We start from the raw sequence: 22,814 nt of genomic DNA, 5'->3' as shown, positions 1-22,814 counted from the left end.
CTTTTATTAGCACTAGTGCCAAATTTCCTTTTTGTTGCCCACAACAAAACTGTCCAAAGACTCATAGTTGAGTTTTATTTTTATGACTGGATTGACTAAAACAAGTTAGCTTTTTTCTCATACTTGAACCTTGTTCTTATTCTTGTGGATAAGCAGGACTTTTAATACTGCAGAAACAGCAGACCCTCTATAGCTGCATGCATAAATTATGATGTTTGCTTCTTAGCAATCCTGCCTGTGACGTCAGTGGCAGAGTCAGCTAACAGTTGCTGGGCAATGCCACAGTCTTGAACTGTACTGTGGATGTAAATAGATTCCTGTTGCTGAATTTAAAAAAAAAAAAAAAAAAGGACTCAAACTGGGTTTCTTACATTTAGAGTGAATTCGGGGGTCTTCTCTTTGGCTTAGAGAGTGGAAAGTATCTTCTCATCAAGGTAAGCAAAAATGTCCATGTTTTTCTCCCTTGTTGGCTCCCTATGCATGGCTACACTCTTGTAATTATTGATCAAAAACATTTCAGTACTGGAATTTGTCCATTTGCCCACACGATGCTTGAAATTTCTATATACTATCCTCAAGTTGTCATTCAGCCTTGTATAATGCCAGGGAAAGGAAGTTTATTTACCTCCAAGTAATAGGACTCATAGGGTCTTTGAGAATTTTTATTTGAGATGTCCATTCAATCTAAGTGAGAACTTTCTCTTGCCATATGACTTTCATCCCTTGTTCTGAGAAGCTCCATAGAATAAAAGTCAGGCAAAATTTCTTTCTTTGAGGGATCCCTGGGTGGCTTAATCAGTTGGGTGTCTGTCTTTGGCTTGGGTTGTGATCCCAAGGTCCTGGGATTGAGTCCTGAGTTGGGTACTTTGCTCAGCGGGGAGGCTGCTTCTCCCTCTGCCTGCAACTCCCTCTGCTTGTGCTCTCTTTCTCCAAAAAGTAAATAAAAATCTTTAAAAATTTTTTTTCTTCTATTGTATGTAGTTCTCCAAATAATGAAGACCTCGGTCATGTCTTCTTAATCAGATTAACCACTGCTTAAACTGGTCTTTTTGCCATACAGTTTGCATGAGTGACTCCGTTTTCCTTCCTATTTGCTCTGAACCTGTCTCAGGTGTCCTTCTTTTACTTTTTTTTAGCATGTTGCTGCTAAGCTACAATATATTCTATACTTGTAGGGTCCTGAAAATTACCTCCACTTAGCCCTTTAATACTTTGTAAATTTCTTTCCCAGTGTAGAGGTAAAATTAGATGAACATGGGGCACCTGGGTGGCTCAGTGGGTTAGGCCTCTGCCTTCGGCTCAGGTCATGATCCCAGGGTCCTGGGATCGAGCCCCACATCGGGCTCTCTGCTCTGCAGGGAGCCCTCTTCCTCCTCTCTCTCTGCTTGCCTCTCTGCCTACTTGTGATCTCTGTCAGATTAAAAAAAAAAATTCCTTTGGAAACTTCCTAAATTAGATGAACATCAAGTCGGAGAAATATTTATACATGTCAGTCAGCATGGGCTCAGATCACGTCATACTTCTGTTCACAGACTGGAAGAGATGGAATCTTTCCTCTTGGAAGACATTGGCTCCATGATACAGAACAGGGCCATTGAGAGAATCATCTCCCCAATGACTGTCCAACTTTGCCATCTGATCATTTCGATGGAGAGGAAAGATATGGAAAATGAAGTATTCGCCTCTTTGGAGAAGATGGCAGAGGAATTGGCTCAAGCTAGTGAAGACTTTGTGCAAGTTGCCAAAAGGTAATAATTTCAAAGAACTCCAGCCTTTTTCCCTGACAGGATTGCCAAAGTAGAGGAGTGTTAACTAGAGCCTGTTATAGTCTCATTAAATGCTTTGGAAAGAAGTCAGTTGGGAAAATAAATCAGTATAACATAAAGCAAACCTAGTTAATATATTGTTACTTATTAGTTGGGGTATACTTTTAAAAAAAATTATTTATTTGAGAGAGAAAAGGGAGGGACAGAGAAAGAGGGAGAGAGAGAACCTCAGGATGGAGCCTGATGCCGGGCTCGATCACATGACCCTGAGGTCATGGCCTGAGCCAAAACCAAGAGTCAGACACTTAACTGACTGAGCCACCCAGGCATTCTGGGGGATACTTTCAATATACAGTCATTTCAGGATTAGTTCCGTTTTGCACTAAGAAGCCATTGTATGTTCCATCAAGAGGTTTCTTGATTCTTCCTTTTTTACAGGTTATTCTGTATGATAGAGATAAGAATTTTCAGAGTTGTCTAAACAGGATTTTCATTATCTATTGTTTATTATCTGCCTGATTATTAGCAAACCTGAATGCAAATTATTTCCATATTAAATTTAGTTCCAGGGTCCACATAAAAAGAGCCAGTTGTAACAGCAAAACTAAATTCTATAAATGAAACAGAGGTAAACACTGCAACAAAAGATTTACATTTCACTGTCCCAATCAACATACGCACAGCAGCTAGACTGCCTGTGTTTGAATGCCAGCCCCAACCTCTTGCTCCTTGTCTAGCCGTGGTTAACGTCTGAAATCTCTGGGTGCCTCATCTGGGTAGGTAGAGGAAATAACCAAATCTCCCTTACAGGACTGTCATCAGTGTACGAGAGTGGACTGTCCAAGTCACTGAGCACAGTTCCCAACATATGGTGGCTGATGACCAATTGCTTCATGTAGATCTTTACAATAAAAAGAGGCATCATAAATATTTCTCTCTCTCTCTCTCTTTTAAGATTTTATTTATTTATTTAAAAGAGAGAGAGAGTGGGTAAGAGAGGGAGACAAAGAGAGAGAATCCCAAGCAGGCTCCCAGGCATGGGGCTGGACGCCACAACCCTGAGATCATGATCTGAGCAAAAACCAAGAGTCGGTCACTTAACTGACTAAGCCACTCGGGTGTCCCAGTATTCTTCTCCCTCATCCAGTAAGTATTTATTCACCACGTGGGAAGGAGGCAGGTCCTATCCTAAGTGCTGAAATGAGTAAGTGAATAGGACGTTCACAGTTCCTGCCTTCAGGAGCAGGGGAGCAAACAGAAAAGAAAAACATACAAACACATAACTAGGGGCGCCTGGGTAGCTCAGTTAGTTAAGCGTCTGCCTTCAGCTCAGGTCATGATCCCGAGGTCCTGGGATCAGACCCTGCATCGGGCTTCCAGCTTGGCGAGAAGCCTGCTTTTCCCTCTCCCCCTCACCCCCCCGCTTGTGTTCCCTCTCTTGCTGTCTATCTCTCTCTCTGTCTCGCTCTCTCTCTCTCTCTGTCAAATAAATAAATAAAATCTTTTACTTTACTTTTTTTTCTTTGAAAGATTTTATTTATTTATTTGACAGAGATCGCAAGTAGGCAGAGAGAAGGAAGCAGGCTCCCTGCTGAGCAGAGAGCCCAATGCAGGGCTAGATCCCAGGGCCCTGGGATCATGACCTGAGCCGAAGGCAGAGGCTTTAACCCACTGAGCCACCCAGGCACCCCAAATAAAATCTTTTTGAAAAAGCACATCACTACATCAAGAAGGAAAGAACAAATACATAAATAGAAAAATGGGAAAAAGATATTTCACTGAAGAAGAAATTAAAATGAATTTTTTAAATGAAAAATATATTCAATCTTAGACTCAGTAATTCTATTTATTTATTTATTTATTTTGAGAGAAAAAGAGAGAGATAGAAAGAGAATCTTAAGCAGGCTCCATGCCCAGCACAGAACCCAACATGGAGCTTGATCTCGTGACCCTGAGATCATGACCTGGGCTGAAACCAAGAGTCACGCTGAGCCACGCAGGTGCCCCAGACTCAGTAATTCTTTTACCAAACAGTTTAGCAAACAACAAAATGCAAATTACAATGGTAAGATACTATTTCTCTGACTCCACATAATTAAAAACTGTGACCAAGCAGAAACAAGCTAAATGCCCTTGTCCAGTTTATGATGAAACCTAAAACACAAAACAGATGCTAAAATTGTTAATGAACATTAGCTAATTAGGGGCAATCCGTAGCATTGCTTTATGTGGAGAAGCTGGCTACCAAAGAAAAAATGTTAAGCTAATAGAACTAGAATTGATACTGACAGAGCGTGCAACTGTCATAACAACTCTTCCTGGCAAGGATCACCTGCGGATGTTGATTGGTGGGCAAAGGTTTAAGAGGAGCAAGATATGTTTATTGTCTCAAGATGTCTTCTGGCAAAGGCTTTTATTAACTACAAAGGGGACAGTAGTGGTTTTAAGGAAGAGAAGCCTGGCAGGTGTAATCAAAGTTAACATCACTATATTGGGAGAAAAACACAGTGTACCTGCTGATGTGGTGCCCGGCACCATTGTTTGGAATCACTTCCCAAATTGTATAATGAGAATCTATTCATGAAACAGACAATAACTACGAATAACTGGCTTGTACTCGTCATAAAATGTCAGGAGTCAAGACAGAAAGCCTCAGGAACTGTTCCAGAGTAAAGGAGACTGAGGGGACCTGAATTAGTTTCCTGCGGGGTTCTCACAAGGGACCACCAGCTTAGGGACCTAAAACAACACCAATGTGTTGTCTCACAGTTTTGCAGGTTGGAAATCGGTGGGCTTGGCTGGTTCCTCTGTTTGGGGTCTCACAAGCCAAAATTGAGGACTCTTATGTAGAGGCTCTGGGAAGAATCCACTTCCAGGCTATTCAGGGCATTGGCCAAAGCCAGTTGCTTGTGGTGATGGGAGTGAGGAATTCATTTCCTTGCTGGCTGTCAGCCCGAAGCTGACAGTCTTTGCCCTTCAAGTCTGCCTACATTCCATGTGTCCCCTCCAGTGATGGCAGGTCAAGTTCCTCTCATACTTCAAACTTCTCTGACTTCTCCATCTGCCTTCTTCTATTTTTAAGGGCTCATGCGAATACACTGGACCCACCTGGGTAGTTCAGGATACTCTCCCTGTTTTGAGTTCAGGTGGTTATTAACATTATTACTTTCCCAAAGCCCCTTCACAGCAGTACCAGATTAACACATGATTGACTAGCTGGGGGATGGGAATTTGGGGGTGGGGGAGTGCATTTAGAATTGCCCACCACAGGGGGCGCATGGGGGGCTCACTGGGTGGCTCCGCTCAGCAGGGAGCCTGCTTCCTCCTCTCTCTCTGCCTGCCTCTCCGCCTACTTGTGATCTCTGTCAAATAAATAAATAAAATCTTAAAAAAAAAAAAAAAAAAGAATTGCCCACCGCAGGACTTGATGGTTAAATTTCATGCATGTTCTCAGACTGGGGACAACTAGCAAAATTTGAATATTGATTTTGGATTAGATAAGAACATTGTACCAATGTTTAATTTCCTGATTTTGATGATAGTTTTGAAAGTTAATGTCCTTGTTCTTAGGGAACACGCATTGAATCATTTTGGGCTAAAGGAGCATGGTATCTGGAACTTTCTCTACACACATGCACACATGCACACAGACACAAAGAGAAGAGAGAATGATAAATGTGGCAAAATGAGAACAGTGAGTGAATCTGGTTGAAGGAAATATTAGAGTTCATCATATAATTTTTGCAACTTTTTTGGAAGTTTGAAACTATATAAAAATAAAAAATTACAAAAATATTGTTGAAAAATGTCCATGTTCAAAAGTCAACTGAGGGACGCCTGGGTGGCTCAGTGGGTTAAGCCGCTGCTTTCGGCTCGGGTCATGATCTCAGGGTCCTGGGATCGAGTCCCACGTCGGGCTCTCTGCTCAGCGGGGAGCCTGCTTCCTCCTCTCTCTCTCTGCCTGCCTCTCTGCCTACTTGTAATCTCTCTCTGTCAAATAAATAAATAAAATCTTTAAAAAAAAAAAAGTCAACTGAATTAGAAACAAAGAGGATTCAAAATGGTACATGAGCCCTCAATAAATTAAAAAGGGAATTACCATGTGGTCTAGCAACTCCACTTCAGGGTATATATGCAAAAGAATTGAAATAGCTAACAGATATTTGTACACCTGTGTTCATACTAGCATTTTTTTTTTAAGATTTTATTTATTTATTACACAGAGAAAGAGCATGAGAGGGTCAGGAGGAGAAGCAGACTCCCCGCTGAGCAGGGAGCCTGATGTGGGACTCGATCCCAGGACCCTATGATCGTGACCTGAGCTGAAGGCAGACACTTAACCAACTGAGCCACCCAGGCGCCCTAGCATGATTTTCAATAGCCAACAGGTGGAAGCAACCCACGTGTCCATCAACGGATGAAAGCATAAACAAAATGTGGTGTACATATCCAGCGGAATATTATTCATCTTACAAAGGAAGGAAATTCTGACAGCTGGGATGAACCTTGAGGACTTTATGATAAGTGACATAAGCCGTTCACAAAAAGACAAATACTGTGTGATTCCACTAAGATGAGCCACCCACAGTAGTCACATTCACTGAGACAGAAAGAATGATGGTTGCCAGGGAAATAAGCAAGAATAGGGGGAATGGGGAGTTAGTGTTGAATGGGTACAGAGTTTCAGTTTGGGAAGATGAAAAAAGTTCTGGAGAAGGTTGGTGGGGATGTTTGCACAGCAATGTGAATGTACTTAATGTCACTCTAATGGTACACTTAAAAATGGGTAAGCTGGTGAATTTTGTTAAATTTGTTATATATTTATATACATTTGTCATATGTATTTCAAATGGATACATATATTATATATATTTTAACACACATATACAAAAAATACAGAGCCGAAGACTGCATATATGGGATTGGACTCCAAATACGTAAAAAGAAAAACATTCACAGAAAGAAACTTGCTGGAATATTTATAACAATGTACCTAAGTGTTTTATAGTAATTTAGTACTCTTTGGTACATTTCAAGTTTTTTTTTTTTTTTTAATGCAATGCATTTATAATTTCCCCAAAAAAGCACACAAAATTTTGGGAGTAGGTAAGCTTTTTTGTCTGTTTCAGTATGAATGTCTTTGTTGTATGGTCTGTTTTGAGCAAATAAATTATTTATAAAGAGAATTATCCATGCTCATGACCATGGGAAATGGTCCAGCTCACCCATCAGGACAGTACTGCAAATAATTCATATTCTGACTTGGGTTTGGCTCTATTGGCTTTCAGGGCAGCTCCTTAAGCACTTCTCAAGATAGGCCAAAAGGAGACAATCAGCACAAAACGTGGTTAAGTGTTTGGCTGGCAAGTTCCTCTGTCTCTGTCTGCCAGGTAAGCTCTCAGGAAGCCAAAAGAACTTGCCACATCAGTGGACTAGTGTTGGCAGGAAGCTAGGGCTTCAGAGAAGACCCCACAAGAAGAGGTCAATATAAGTATATGTTTCCTTTTGCTTAAAAATGTATCTTATGATGAATATTTAGAAAATATGAGTGCAATGAGGAAAAAAGTAATTGCCCATAAGCCTCCTGCCCAAAGATACCCACTGAGAACATCTTGGTACATATTGTTTACAGGGAGTTTCCCTTTCTCTCTCTCCTTTGCACTTCCTCTTCCCATCCTGTTTTCTTTCCCCATCTCTCCCTCATCCTGTGTAAGTCAGTCTGTCTGTCTGACTATCTATCTCATACTCATATGAGATATAAGACAGATATGAATCCTGACTCCCTGTCTCCACAATATGTCCACTTACCTGTTCAACCCAGGAGTACTCCTATGTAACCATAGGAGAAATAAACTGACTAACTAGAGAGCAGTATTCCAGTTCTTACTGTCTTTAACCTGCCCCTAGCCAGGAAAAATACTGTTCTCCAAAGTTGCTTAGGTTAGTTCTTTCCCTTCCCTCTTGGAGTTGTTATGTTACCCATCTGTATTCATATTAGTTTTGTACTGTTGCATTACAAATTGCCACAGTCCAGGGGTGCCTGGGTGGCTGGGTGGGTTAAAGCCTCTGCCTTCGGCTCAGGTCATGATCTCAGGGTCCTGGGATCAAGCCCCGCATCGGGTTCTCTGCTCAGCGGGGAGCCTGCTTCCCCCCCTCTCTCTGCCTGCCTCTCTGCCTGCTTGTGATCTCTCTGTCAAATAAATAAAATCTTTTTTTAAAAATTGCCACAGTCTAAAACAGCACATACCTATTATCTCCCAGTGTCTGTGGGTCAGGATTTGGTCCACTGCTTTGAGTCTCAGCAGATGGGGTGAGCTGTGTGATGGAGGTGGTGGCTGGGGCTGCAGTACCTGGGGCTTAGATCCCTTTTCTAAGCTCACTGGTTTTTGATAGAATTGTTCCTTAGGGCTGCAAAACGGAGGCCCTGACAGATGGTCCTCTCCACAATGTGGCAGTTTGTTTCTTCAAGGCCAACTGGAGAGTGTTCTTGCTGCTTCAAATCTATCTCTTCAAGAAGGACCTGCACACCCTCTTTTGAACGCTCACCTGATTTGGTCAGGCCCACATAAGATATTCCCCTTTTGATTAACCAAAGCGAACTGATTAGAGGCCCTAATTACACCCCCCCCCAAATTCTCCTTTTCCATATAGCATAACTTGATCATAGAATAACATCCCATCCTATTTTTAAGTCCCACCCACATGTAAGGGGAGGCCATTATACAGGTGTGTGCACCATGGGATTAGAATTTTGGGGCCATCTTAGAATTCTGACAACTTTATTAATAGTTAGATTCCTTTTCATATTTCATTTTGGGGTTTCCCCCCACATGCCAGTTAATTTTAACACGTGTATTTTCTCAGGGGCTCATGGGTGGCTCATTCAGTCATCCAACTTTTGTTCTCAGCTCAGGTCTTGATCTCAGGGTTGTGAGTTCAAGCCCCATGTTGGGCTCCACACTGGGAACAAAAGGTAGCATACTGTAGACATTGTTTGTACTCTAATTATTTTTTTTAAGATTTTATTTATTTATTTGACAGACAGAGATCAGAAGTAGGCAGAAGGCAGGCAGAGAGGATGGGAAACAGGATCCCTGCCGAGCAGAGAGCCCGACGAGGGGCTTGATCCCAATCATGACCCAAGCCAAAGACAGAGGCTTTAACCCACTGAGCCACCCAGGCACCCCTCTAATTATTTTACTTAAGAATATATCGTGGAGATCACACATATCACTTCATAGAAATTTTCTTTGCTTTTTTATATAATAGCATACCACTCTGTTGTGTGTATGAGTATACCATAATTTATTTAACCACTTTCCTATGAATGGGCATTTAGGTTCCCAATATTTGAAGTTACAAACAATGTGGCAACAAATAACTTTGTGCATATTTACTTTCATATTGTTGGAGGTGGTAGTTTCCTGGTAGTGACATTGCTGGATTAAAATATATCACATATTATATATTGAATATATTGAAATCTATAATATGGGTTTTAAAAAATTATTTATTTATTTACCAGAGAGAGAGAGCACAAGCAGGGAGAGCAACAGGTAGAGGGAGAAGCAGGGTCCCCACTGAGCAAGGAACCAGATGTGGGACTTGATCCCAGGACCCTGGGATCATGACCTGAGCCAAAGGCAGACACTTAACCAACTGACCATCCAGGCATCCCTATATAATAGGTTTTTGTAACATATTTTGGGACTGTATTATTAACCCAATACTCACATACAGTATTAAGTGGTAAAAGCAAAGTGTACAATGCAAAGTTATATTACCAGGTTTATAAACATTGGTTATATTATATATTCTAAAGCTATTACTGTCATATATACCGAAAATATCTTTTCCTGGCTTGCCATGTCATTTGACTTAAAAAAATTATTTTGCTATGCAAATTAAAAAAATTTATGTAGTTAAATTTATCAACTAATTTTTATTGCCTTTGAATTTTTGAATCATAGTAACAAAGGTGCCCTATACCAAGATTAAAGAGGCATTCATTGGTGTTTTCTTCTAGTACTTGTATGGTTTTGACTTTACATTAGATTCCTTAAACCACTCAGAGTTCAATCTTGAATGTATATATATTTTAAAAGATTTTATTTATTTATTTGACAGACAAAGATCACAAGTAGGCAGAGAGGCAGGCAGAGAGAGAGGAGGAAGCAGGCTCCATGCCTAGCAGAGTGCTCGATGTGGGGCTCGATCCCAGGACCCTGGGATCATGACCTGAGCTGAAGGCAGAGGCTTTAACCCACTGAGCCACCCATGATGCGCCCCTTGAATGTATCTTAAAATAACAATCTGACTATGTTTTTCTGATGGCTATTTAGTTTTCCCACTATTTATTATAAATTTATTTTCCCACTATTTATTATAAAGTCTATGTTCACCCAAATAACTTGAGCCACCTTTATTTTTTGATGTGGGGGATAATTTTGAAAAATTAGCTACAGTACATTATGAATGAAAAATTTTAGCTCTTCTTTGAAGTATTGTCTCCTTCTAGAGAAAGTTCAATTTATTCTGGTGGGCAATTAACATAGGGAAATGTCACACCCAGTCAAAGCCTTGAGACGATTCAGAACTAATTTCACTCTTTGTACGAAGATAATTATTTCTGACTTGTTCTTATTCCCAAGGTGTAGCCTTTTGGGGTCTCAGCTAAAATCCTGGGGGTGTTCATCAGGTTCCCTTCACAACAACAAGACCCAAACTCAAATTTTTGTTTTCTCAGAATTGTGTTACAGCTGCCATTTTGTAATGGCTTTTCTGTTTTTTGGCCTGTGTTACTCAGGGATAAGTCCTGGTTATCTTGGCTGTTCTCTGGGTTTAGTATACTGTTTTATTCATCTTTTATAACTGTTCTTGATGAGCAGGTTACTCTGATACTCTCATGACTTGACACAGAAACTTGAGAATGTTTATAGTTATCCCTCTAATCATGATCTGAAGGATTGCCAATAATACAATTCAAACCAGAGAGCAAAAGCAGAAAGATAGAAATCATGCATGAAGAAACAGTAGAACTGGAGGACAGATCCAGGAGACCCAGCTTGCATTAATGGGGCTTCTAGAAAGAGAAAAATGAAGACATTGAGGAGAAGCAGAACTTCAATAATAGAAGAAAATTTCTCTGAGCCTGTTAATGACCCAAATCTGTCCACAGAAACTGCTCCCTCGGTTCTCAGTGAGACTGTGGAGAAAACATATATCTAAAGCATAGGTAGTAAAATTCCTGAACTCTAAGTACATTCAGACACAGGAAAAAAGAATTACTCACAAAGGAGAATCAACTAGACTGGTATCATATAGACTGGCCTCAGATTTTTGACCTGTACCTCTAGAGGCCAGAAGGTGCTGGAATCGGGTCTATGGGCTGCTTGGAGGAAAGGACCACCACAAAGAATGGTCACGTATCATTATATTTCCTGCACCCCCCACCCCCAGTGCAAGAAGGACATAAACAGTGCAGATGTGCAAAGACGTGGTGACTATTACCACCATGTACTCCAATTCCAGAAACCATGAAAATCAAGAAAAATAATGATTAACAACACTACACAGAAACCCACAAACAGAAACCACAAACAGAGACTTCAAGGTAAGGGAAGATGAAAAAGCCAAGAACTTTGTACAGGACAGTAGGATCGTATCTTGGAATGCCTTGATGATCAAAATTCTTGGAAGAGAAAATGCAATGCTAAGCGAAATTCCAACTGTAGCTTCAAATGAATAACATTAAACTATCTCAGCCGGATCTGAAAGTAGGGATAGGAGTTCGGGCTGAGGGGAAGAGAGGAGCATGTTCCCCAGGTCTCAAGGAAAAGGGAGGAGCGCAGGGAAATCTGACAGGTCATGACAGGTGTCTACTGACCTCTGTGTGAAGCACTTTGGACTCAAGCTTATATTGGGATATAGCCATTGAAATTTCCTTAACACAGTGCTCCACAGCCTCAATTAACATTGACAGGCTTGATGTTTGATAGCTTTGTTTCTCTCCTCTCCTTTTGACATTGGGAAGTGAGAAATGCCAGGAGGCCAGGCTGCATTGGGGAAGGTCCCAGCTCTGCAACTGAACAGCTGACAGGATGTGGCGAGTCCTATTTACGGGCTGAGCGGACTGCATGTCAAGTGCAGCTGAGGAGTATGTTCTCCAAAAGGAGTGAAAAGTAAAGTAAGGGAAGGAGACGGCTGTCACACATTCCTCGCCCCTAACGTTTCAGCATTTCGACATGCTGGGTTGTTTGGCTTATCCCAGTCTGCACGAGGGGAACTCAAGGGTTGCTGGGATGTTTGGAACAGGCTGGGATGAAGGGGCTTTGAAATCGGCTGCCACTATGTAAGGGACCAAAAGCAGAGAGGAGATTCTCAGTGACTACCCCAGCTGGCACTCCTGTGTTCTCTCAGCCTACAATTCCAAAGGCACAGAGCTCAGCTTCATTTACAAAGAATAATCACAAGGGGGCCAGAGGACTTGTTCTGCTCTGTGTAATCAGGGATTACTGTTGAAAGGGAAATGTTTGCATCACATGAAAACAGTTGCTGTGGACATCTGTGTTCATGGAAATTGATTTTTGTTATGTAAAACCTTTCCTCTTGATAACATGGATTGAAATGAGATTCTAGAGATTCTTTCTTACAAAAAGAGGCTTTGGGTTTTTGTGTAATTATACATGTTCAGTGCAGAGAAAATGAGGACAATTCAAAAAGGAATGAAGCATATTTTTTTTTTAGATTTTATTTATTTATTTGACAGAGAGAGAGATCACAAATAGGCAGAGAGACAGACAGAGAGAGAGATGAGGAGAAGCAGGCTCCCTGCTGAGCAGAGAGCCCAATGCGGGACTCGATCCCAGGCCCCTGGGATCATGACCTGAGCCGAAGGCAGAGGCTTAACCCACTGAGCCACCCAGGCGCCCTGAAGCATATTTTTATTTTAAAGATTTTATTAATTTATTTGTCGGATAGAGAGAGAGAGGGGGCACAAGCTGGGGAAGAGGCAGGCAGAGGGAGAAGCAGGCTCCCAGCTGAGCAGGGAGCTTGATGCGAGACTGGATCTCAGAACCCTGGGATCATGACCTGAGCCAAAGGCAGACGCTCAACTGGCTGAGACACCCAGGCATCCCAATGCCACAGTTTGATGATTATCCATCTAGATAGATAGTTCTTTATGTAGATATGTACATAACTGAAAACTCATGAGATCTTGCCATACATGCTATTTTATAATTTGGCTTTATTTACTTAACAATATGTCTTGGAGAGGCTTTTATCACCATTAATATACACCTACCTTACCATTTTAAGAGCTCCATAGTACTCTGTAAATTCTATGTATCATAATCTGCTTATGGGTATGTTTCTTTTTTGTATCATTCCATTCATGGACATGTCTATATTGCTGCCTGAAAATGTGTCTGTCCAGGCTGGCAGAAGACCCTGAAGAGGAGTGGCTCTGGGAGGAAATGGGGCCTACTGCTGAGTCTCTGAACCTGTCTGGGAGGACCATCATGCTGGTAGCTCAGAAGCTCCATCTTCAGCCCGAATGTCACAGCCACCAGGAGGAGCTAGTGACTACAGCTCAGCAGATCTTGGTGGATACTACCAAGGTGAGGCTGATATCAGACCTGGTTAGCTGGTTAGTGGGACATAGCTCATTGCAATGAACCATGGGTTGGGCACTTCATTCCCACAGTGGATGACCTTTGCAGAGAAATCCCCTACCCAAGCTTCCAGTAAGATCACAGCACGACTTCATTACCAATTTAATAAAAGCTAAATGTGGGAGATGCCATAGAGAGCCAGTAGACCTACTAAATTAGGGTCTATGGTCTTTTTTTTTTTTTTTAAGATTTATTTATTTATTTGACAGAGAGAGACACAGTGAGAGAGGGAATACAAGCAGGGGGAGTGGGAGACGGAGGTGCAGGCTTCCCACTGAGCAGGGAGCCCAATATGGGGCTTAATCCCAGAACGCTGGGATAATGACCTGAACTGAAGGCATACAGTTAACAACTGAGCCACCCAGACATCCTGGGGTCTATGGTCTTAAACGCATATGTACCTCCTTACCCCCCACACTTGGTTTATCAACCTCTAATAAAAAGGTGTCACTGAGGGGTTCATTTTTCACCTGGCTCATGGCCAGGAGCTCTGCGGAGAGAGCCTGCTGAAACCTCTGTGAGTCTTAACCTATTTGGCAAATGTGGCTCCAAAATGAAAGCTTTCCTGGAAGGATCTTGAAGGCGGAGGGCAGGATAACCTCTTGGCTTCCAAATACTCCCCATTTTCCTGACATTCTACTGTATGGCACAACTCTTGTAAGTTGGGGCATTGTTCCTGAGTAGGATCTCTATGTCTTAAACATTACAATATTAACATTCATCGTTAAACCTTTAATGATGGGGGTAATTCCTTGGGGACAGCATTGGCAACTTAACACACCCTCATTAAAGTGAGACTGGACATGGGGCGATGTGAGAGGCAAAGCCATAAGGCTTTTGGGCACCTGCTGATGGGAGGAGCAGAGGGGAAGAAGGGCAGTCTGTTGGAAGTGTTTGGGTACCTGCTCTGTCACTTCCTAGACAGGCCCTTTCTCCAGCCCCCCATCATCCTCATCCAAATAGTAAGTCTCTCCTATAGTCCCTCTTATAGTCCTCCCAACAGTAGGTCCCTCCTAAACACTTTCCCCTTAGTTAGGTGTCAGTTACCACATAGACAGTTGACTGCTCCTCTTCTAACCTAGAGATGCCCACTCCAAACCCAAGTTTGACCTCCCATTAAATGGAGCTCAAATTTAGGAAGCCTCACATTTTCAGCCAAGTCAAGTATTTACTTTAAAGGTCACTCCTAGATACCTCGCGTTGTTTTGTTTTGGCCCTGAGATTCTATACTCTGCAGCCTTGGGAGGTTGGGGGGAACGTCTATTCGTAAAACTGGGGCGGGGTGGGGGTAGGGAAGCAGCTGCCGCTGTCTGCTGTCGCTCCTGGAACGTGCCAGCGTTTTTAAGCCCCCCCCCCCCCATACATCTGTCCGAACAGGTCCTGCTCCTTGAAGACGCGGTGATGGCGAGGAAGATGGTGCAGGCGGCGGGGTGGTGCCTGACCTGCCTGGATGCGCTGGAGTACGGGGAGGACGCGGCCTCGCTGCGCGGCCCCTTCGCGGACCTGGCCTCGGCGCTGCTCCGCCTGGGCGGCCTGACAGCGCGCCGGCTTGGGGAGCACCTGGGCCGCGCTGGCCACCTGCTGCGAGGCTGTGTCCTCGCGCTGCTTGAGGCCGCCCGCGGCCACCTGCAGCGTCCGCGCGACCCGCAGCTGGCCGCTTCCCAGCGTCACACTTTGGCCCAGACCAGGAAGATCCTCGGCGAGCTCCTGGCGCAGCTGGAGCCCCGAGCCGCGGCCCCAGCGGCGGGTGCGCTCACCTGGCGCCTGCGGCAACTGCGCGAGCTCTTGGCGGCGCCCGCGCCGGAGCGCATGCGCGGCGGCCCAGTGGACGCGCTGCTGGCCGCGGTGTTGTGGCACTGCATGCGCCTGGCCGCCTGCTCAGCGCCACCAGAGAGGCTGCGCCTGGTGGCCCCCTGCGGCCAGCTGCTGGAGCTGCTGGGCGCCCGGCGCCTGGGTCGGATCCAGGGGCCTCCCGGGAACCCGGAGCCAGGGCGGGAGTGCGCGGTGCTGCAGGCCGCGACCGAGGCCCTTGCCCAGGGAGTCCGGGCTGGGCTGCTGCACCAGATCCTGGACACGTTCACTGACACGCGAAGTGCCCTTCAAAGACTGGTCCAGACCGCCTTGGCTGCTCGTCCATTCGGATCCCCGTTCCATGCTGAGGCCTTGTCGAAGAAACTCCAGCTTTTCCATGTTGCTTTCCATGACCAGGCCAAGCAGATGCTCAGAGTGGCTCACTTGGTTTTGGTTTGCTGCCCCCGACAACAAACCAGCAAAGACATGGAGGTCGCCATGGCAGGACTTTGGGGGCTTGTGGTCAGAGCACAACAACTTTTTTCACAAAGCCCCCAAGGGTCTGGTCTGGACTGGAGCCCTGATGCCTTGCAGGCCCTGCTTCATGCATGGACCAAGGCCTCCGAAGGCCTGTTGGCATGTTTCGATGACGTTCTCCATATTCCTGAGTTCCTGAGTGTGTCCATTCAGGAAATGACCAACCACTTGGACTTGTTTACATGGGCTTTGAGGAGTGGAGATTCCAAAGAGTTTCCCGGCCTTGTGGCATATTTACAGGGTCGAGCCACACATATAGTGCAGGTGATGAGCAGGTATGTGGACCAACATCGAGATCCCATTTTCCGGAATGGCCTGAGAGTCCTGATCCAGCAGCTGGAGCAGTCTTCCCTGTTCTTGAGTGCAGCTGCTGAGTGCTGTTCAGGTGCGCACAACGCTCAGAGCACAGATGCATTTCTAACCATGGCAAAACATCTGATCTCTTCAGCCCAGAACATCCAAGAGGGGCTGGATGGGACTAACCACCCAGATATCCTCAGCCCTCTCCGGGACCAGGTCCAAAGGTTTGACCCCACTAAGAAACGACCTTACTTTTTTCTCCCCAGCCTTCAGGACTCTACAGATCCTGCACCCAAGCACCAGGAGGAACCTCGGTTGGAGAAAAGCAACTCAGGCACTTCCTATCCACCTAGGGACAATCTTTCTTGCTCCCTGATTCCTGACACCCATCCACAGAGGAGGGAGTCTCTGTTACCAGCCATCAGCAAACTCATCCTTCATGTAGAGAGCCAGGGCCACCAGGCAGTGACCTCAGCTAGCACCAGCTTGCAGAAGCAGGAGGCAGCTGTGGAGGTACCTCAAGAGGCCCTGGCTGGGGAGGGACCAGTGAGGTCAGAGATGATGCTTGGATTCCAAGAAACCCCAACACTAGCACCTTCTGTTACTGACCTAGCAAGGGAGCTAGCACACTGCACAACTGCTAGAAGTGATGGGCTTCCGGAAGTGGCTCTCCAGCTGTCTGGGAGACCCAGGGAAACTGGGCAGGATTTGGTGGCCAGGGCTGGTGACTGGTACCTTCTGTGTCAACAGCTACTTTGTCGCAACCCAGCAGCTGATCTTCCAGGGAACATGGCAGTGTTCATGGAGCTTCAGCAGAATTTAGCCTCAATGGTTCAACTAGCAGCCAAAAGTGGGCCTGTGGGCTTGAAGAAGAAGGACCATGCCTCGAATGGGCATCCAGAAACACTTTTACAAATGCAAGGCAGATTCGAGGAGGTAGAGACCCAAGCTAAACAGCTGTTGGACAAGATTCTGGCTTCTGATGGTCTTCAGACCCCTAAGTCATGCAAGGAGAGCATGGACGATAGGTGCCTTCTATGGTCAGTGGCTGTCCAAGACCTACTCCAATGCATGGAGAGACTCAGCAGGAGACAAGGCCTGTTCTTACTGCCCCTGAGACAGGCCATGGAGGACCAGCAGGGACTGCAGGAAGGGTTGGCCCAGGCAGTAGATGGTTCTCAGAGGCTACAAGAGGCTGCCAGGCTGTCTAGCCTCCTGTGTGGGGATGTGCATGTAAAAAGTGAGGTCTCCTTTTTGCTCAGGGAAATTCACGTGCTCACAGATGCTGTGCTGGATGTGGCCGAGATCCTGGCCTCCTCCCCCAAACCATCTCCCAGCCTGTCCACACGCTTTGAACTTCTCTGCTTGGAGCTATCCTTTCAAGCCAAGGCCCTGACAGGCCACCTCAGCATCATCAATGCCGACTATGAACATGCCTTCCAAGATGCCGTCTGTCCAAGCCTCCCTATCTGTGAAGAACCTCAGACCAGACCAGAAAGCTCCCTGGAAAGAATGGTGTCTGCTATCCAAGCTGCACAGGGAATCGTGGCAGGAAGTCAGGAGTCTGGGCCCGGCCAGGAAGATCTTTTTATGGCTCTGGAGAGCATTCTCATCCTTACCAAGGAGGTGGCCCAGAGGGTCCCAGTACTCCAAGAACTCCCAGAAGAGTGGAGAATACACACCCTGGACTGGCTTCAGTGGGAGTGGGCAGCCAAGGCCCATTGTGCTGTAGCCCAGCTCCAGGCCTGGAAGGGTGGTCACACGGAGGCCTGGAGACTCCTGGCCCAGTGCCTGAAACCCATTGAGGAGACAACAGTGATGAAACCCAGGGATGAACAGGACGCTGCCCAGCCCCAGCTCCGCTGTGATGAGGGTGCATCAGGAGCTGTTGCAGTGGGTAGTGTGGATTCTCAGGGTGCTGCCCCCCAAAATACCCCAGGGATATCAGCAGGGACCTGGGCTGCCGATCCAGCCATCCCTGGGACAACCGCGGCAGAGCCGGAAAAGGTAGGGTAGTCAGCATCTTTCTTTCTCCCCCACCACAGCCCTCCTTCTAGTAACCACAGACCACTGCCAGGTTCCAGAAAAAGCTGTCTTGGTGCCCACTTGTGTAATTCACATCTGGCAGGCAGTACAGAGTAGCGCAGCCTTTGGAATCTGAGATCAGGAGTCTCACTGCCCGGGGCTCTGCCTGCCTCCAGCATTTCGTAGCTCTGAGACCTCACCGAAGCTTCTGAGCTGGGATGGGAACATTGATGTTCTTCTGGCAGAGGGTTAACGAGAGCTTCCACGTAAAATCCTCACACTTGCCTGGAGGGACATAGAAAGTGTCCTTCCTCTACGTGGCGGCTGTGATTGTGGACCTCTGTGAAGCTTTTCCCCATTGCCCCGACTGGAAGTGGTTCCCCTCGCTGTGACCGACAGCACCCCTCCTGTGGGTCAGACTGCCTTGTGCCGCCTTGGCCTCTGTGATCTTACCTCCCCGCCCCAGTCGAGGTTCTTCTGTTGGCAAATGCTAGGGACGCAGCTTGAAGCAGTCTAGGCAGAAAGTTTGTCGGAAGGGTGCTGGGTCTGTTGGACACCTTCCACACGGAGACATTTCCTTCTAGGGCACCAGACAGGACATTCAGCTACTGGGGAGCCCAGATGTTTGATTTACTTAGACCTGCTGTGACCAGAGTCAGTGGTAGGTACAGTAAGTAGGTTGGTGATGGCCAAAAAATCCCCTAGCAGGTGTGCTCAGCCCGGCGTTTTATGCACAACTTGATCCATCCCCTTCATGACCTTATGCTTAGCTGCGTGGGGCCTTCCAAGCCCTTCCCGGGGCCTTCTCTCAAGGCAAAGCTGACCAGATCATGTGCCTCCACCCCCTTCCTCTTTAATTCCTTTCTCTCCCTGAAGGGTCATTACCATGAGAGGGGACCCTCTTCCCAAAGTAGCTGGGAAGAGAGCAGGCACAGTGCCTTTTCCTCTACCGCCTAAGGTCTCTCACCTCGGATTCCAGCTGTCTTTTAGGCCTACCTTGCTCCATAGCTGTTTGTCTCATGAAATCAGTAGCCTGCAGTCTCCTCCTTACCTGTTTCTGCATATGGTCTTTCTGACACTTACTTGTTGCCACTGGCTTCAAGAACATTCTGTTTCTCTCCATTCCCCTGATGCATCCCCTTTTGGTCAAAACCTCCTGTCAGGAGCCTTTTGCACAATTGCAGCAGGGCAGGTGAGGCCTGCCGCCCAGGTCTGACGCCCCCTGGTGAAGAGAACCGTTCAGCCTTCATCACCATTCCTCCATGAAGGTGCGTCATCTTTCCTGTTGGAGGCTGGTTTCCCCCGTGCGAGGAGCAAGGCCTCATGTTCCAAGGTTCCTATCCCAGAGGAAGCACGGTCCTACACACATCACTCCAATAGGGACAGTGGCTCTGCCTTTAGCGCCCCCCCCCCCCGCCCCACCATGCGAGAGCCTGCAGAAAAGGGAGAATCACCATGCATAGTATCTGTCTGGGCCACTGTCCCACTCCCGGGGGGGGGGGGGCAGAGACACACCCGCTGTCTAGCCCAGATCAACACCTCAAACACTGAGCCCGAGAGAACCTGCTGAGGAAGGACGTGGGTTTGGGAAGCGGTTCTGTGTCTTCTGGGCACTTGGAAGTCACAAGTAGAAATTCCTCATTCCAGGTAAGGGGATCTTACACACAGTGCTAGGCCTTTTCCCTTATTGCAGAGCCTGGAGACTCTTCAAAGCCAGACATCTGGCTTTGGGTGCTTAAAGTCCCTGGCAGTTGAATATGAGACACGAGTTGAAAAGAATTCTTTTCTGCTTTCTTAACCTTTGACTCAAGGACCACAGATCGCACATTTGCCATTTTTGCCCTTGTTTGCAGTCACTGTGGTTGAGTCTTGGTCTAGGGTGGATTCTCTCCCTTCCTCTCTCTTCTTTTTACCTACTCCAGGGCCCCATCTGGGTAAGCTGAGGACCTCAGTGTAATTTGGTCCTTCTCCAGAAAAGCTCACACCTCCCAGCATTCAGGGGACATCCCAGTCTGTCTAAAAGAAGGCTGACAAACAGTTTTCAGAAGGCAGGGGACTTTTTAACTGAAGAAGCAGCATGAAACAATAACGAACCAGATGATTCCTCCATGTGCACAGACACAGAAGACCTCAGATAGATCTGTTACTAGCGTTCAGGCCTCAGTCTTACTCCTTCAGATCCTTCAAAGCAAGCACAGATGCTGCTGCTTTGCAGGGCCCACTAAGTGATTTTACCTCTTTGCAAGGATGCTAAAGACAGACTACAAGTGTAGAAAGGGCTCAAGTTCAGGGCAAAGTGGTCATGGAAGGAATGAAACAGAAGTTCTAGAGGTCTCCTAAGAGGAAGGCAGTCTCCAGTTGAGTTTCAGAGGAAGCAGGGGATCTGTCTTGTTGCAAGAGTGGCGAGGACTCTCCAAGCAATAAAAGCTCTAAGGTGAGCTTGTAGCCGGAGGGCCTCCCAGTGCCTGTGCTGAGATGTGCTCCTGGTGTGAAAGGGAATACTTGATGGCTGGAGAGAAAAGCAGCTTGAACCTAAGTCTTCACTACGGAACTCTGTACCACCATCAGCCACGCGGCTGGCTGGTTGCTGTTTTCCTCACCTGGACAGCTTCTGAGTCGAGCCTGAATTGAGATATTAGGATGCTTCCCACAGCCTTAACAGCTGTTACTTCTGCTTCCTCCTGGGCCAAGCTTGGGGCCAAATGCACAGCTTTGGAACACCCAGATCCCAGGGCGGTTCCCCTGGATCTTGTCCTCTGCGGTCCCCTGGCCACAGACTCATGCCCCCTCGTCTGTCGCAGGGCAACTTCTGTACCCGCCTGAGCTCTGTAGCAACAGCCAAATGGACACAGTTCACCCCATGCCTTCCTGGGATGGCTGGTCTCCTGGTTCCACACCATTAGCTGTAGACCCCTTCCTGTGTGCTTAGCAGTGGGGGAGCATGACAAAGACAGAACGTAGCCACCTACCAAGGCGGGAGTGGAAGGGACACGGGGAGGTCTCTCCACAGGACTGGAACGCTTAACCTTTGATTTCTATTCCTCTTTTGCCCAATCATTTGTTACATTAACAGCCTGCGACCAAACAGAATCAGGAACTTCTATCTCCCAATTTAGATAGAATTTATCATGCTCAGGACCTCATACTTTTCCAAAAGCGACATCTAATAGTTCTATCCCTTCTGAGGCATTAGGATGCTACTCCGGGGTTTTGGGGAAGAACAGCTATTGGGGGCAAGCCTGGAGGTCCCTCCCACCCTGTTCCCTGCTCACCTATACCCTTGCCCTCAGTAGCTCAGGATCTGGTGGGTGGGGTGGAGAGACATCAAGGCCAGTCCTGATCCTCTGCTCTTGGATTTGGCTCGAAGCCAGAACAACTTGTCTCAATTTCAGAGTCTGGAAAAGGCTAAGGAGAGGCTCCACAAAGTATCCAATAAAAAAAATTACCTGGCCTAGCTATGCATGTCTGCTCACTTCTGGGTGCCAGTGGTAACTCTTTTTCTCACTTGAAAAAATAACACGTTCATAGGAGAATATTCCTAATTATTCATATCAGAACTTCAAAGTCCTTTCACATGGAGTGATTGGTGAGAAAGTGTCTGGGTCCCCAAAGAATACTCAAGGCTTCCCAAATTTCCTCTAGGAGCTATAGAGTCTCCCTTCTCCCATGTAAGGCCTGACACTTCACAGAAGGAAGGAAAAGGGGATATTGGAACCATACTGGGATCTGAGTATACCAGCTTCCGGTTTATGAAAGTTCTGGATGAATGGAGCATCTAGTAATAGGGATTCATGGTTTTCCTATGTACTTGGAGAAAACCACCTCGAGCTGCTGGCATGCGGAGAATCAGGAAGCCGTCTGGACTCCCACTCTTCCTTGAAAAGTGGTGAGAGGGCCATCCACCCGGTAGTTGAAGGCCTGGGCATCTGGAGTCTCATTAGGTGTACCTGTCCTCTTGCAGGAGCAGCCCGGCAGCCCCACATCCAGCTCCCTGAGTGCCCTGGCCTGGCTGAACCCTGAGCTGGACCAGCCCCTCCTGGAGGATGGCGGCGCAGACGGGGGGAGCAGAATCATCCAGATTACCCGCGAGATGGCCGCAGAGGTCCTCCTGATGGCTGAGAGTCTGAGGAGGAGAGGACCCACCTTGGTACTTGGCCTTTTGCCGAGGTGGAGGGGCTGGGCACCATGGGGGCAGTGCACCCCCAATGTCTGATGTGGGAGCTGGGACAGACCAGGCTGGGCAGCTCCCAGAAGAGAAGGGCCAGGCTCTGGGCTGATGGGCACATAGCGCTCTACCGTGCTCCCTTCTTTCTCTATCTGGGTGTGTCCTAGAGTTCACTGCTCTCTGCCCCTCATCTTTTGGGCTCGATCCTGAAGTCTAGGTTTTACTGCACCAGGAAAAGATCATTTGTCAGAAACTGCAACTCACTAAAATCAAGGACTCGTTCGTATCCCCAAAGGATGAACTGAAGGGGGCTATTGACATCTTTAAAAAATTCCCCCAGATAGGGGCGACTGAGTGGCTCAGTGGGTTAAAGCCTCTGCTTTCAGCTCAGGTCATGATCCCATGGTCCTGGGAATGAACCCCGCGTTGGGCTTCCTGCTCAGCGGAGAGCCTGCTTCTCCCTCTCCCTCTGCTGCTCCCCCTGCTTGTTCTTTCCTGCTTTCTTTCTCTCAAATAAATACATAACATCTTAAACGAAATTCTCTCAGAAGTAAC

The 22,814-nt window shown here is 46.6% G+C and overlaps 1 protein-coding gene across 1 annotated transcript in view; it reads left to right on the top strand.

Annotated features, from left to right (window-relative positions):
• Window positions 1–271: 271 nt before the first annotated feature.
• Window positions 272–22,814, top strand: part of LOC309870854 (uncharacterized protein) — a 28,595-nt gene continuing 6,052 nt past the window's right edge. Inside the window, exons 1-5 of the mRNA XM_082743414.1 lie at window positions 272–434; window positions 1,533–1,748; window positions 13,204–13,387; window positions 14,819–18,076; window positions 22,056–22,241. Coding sequence (XP_082599540.1) covers window positions 1,543–1,748; window positions 13,204–13,387; window positions 14,819–18,076; window positions 22,056–22,241 — 3,834 coding nt within the window. The 5' untranslated portion in view covers window positions 272–434; window positions 1,533–1,542. The remainder of the gene's footprint in view (window positions 435–1,532; window positions 1,749–13,203; window positions 13,388–14,818; window positions 18,077–22,055; window positions 22,242–22,814) is intronic.

Source organism: Mustela nivalis (genome assembly GCF_964662115.1).
Source record: "Mustela nivalis genome assembly, chromosome: 8".
NCBI lineage: Eukaryota > Metazoa > Chordata > Mammalia > Carnivora > Mustelidae > Mustela > Mustela nivalis.
Note: the sequence above shows the minus strand (reverse complement) of the source record. Positions and strands in the feature narration are given on the sequence as shown.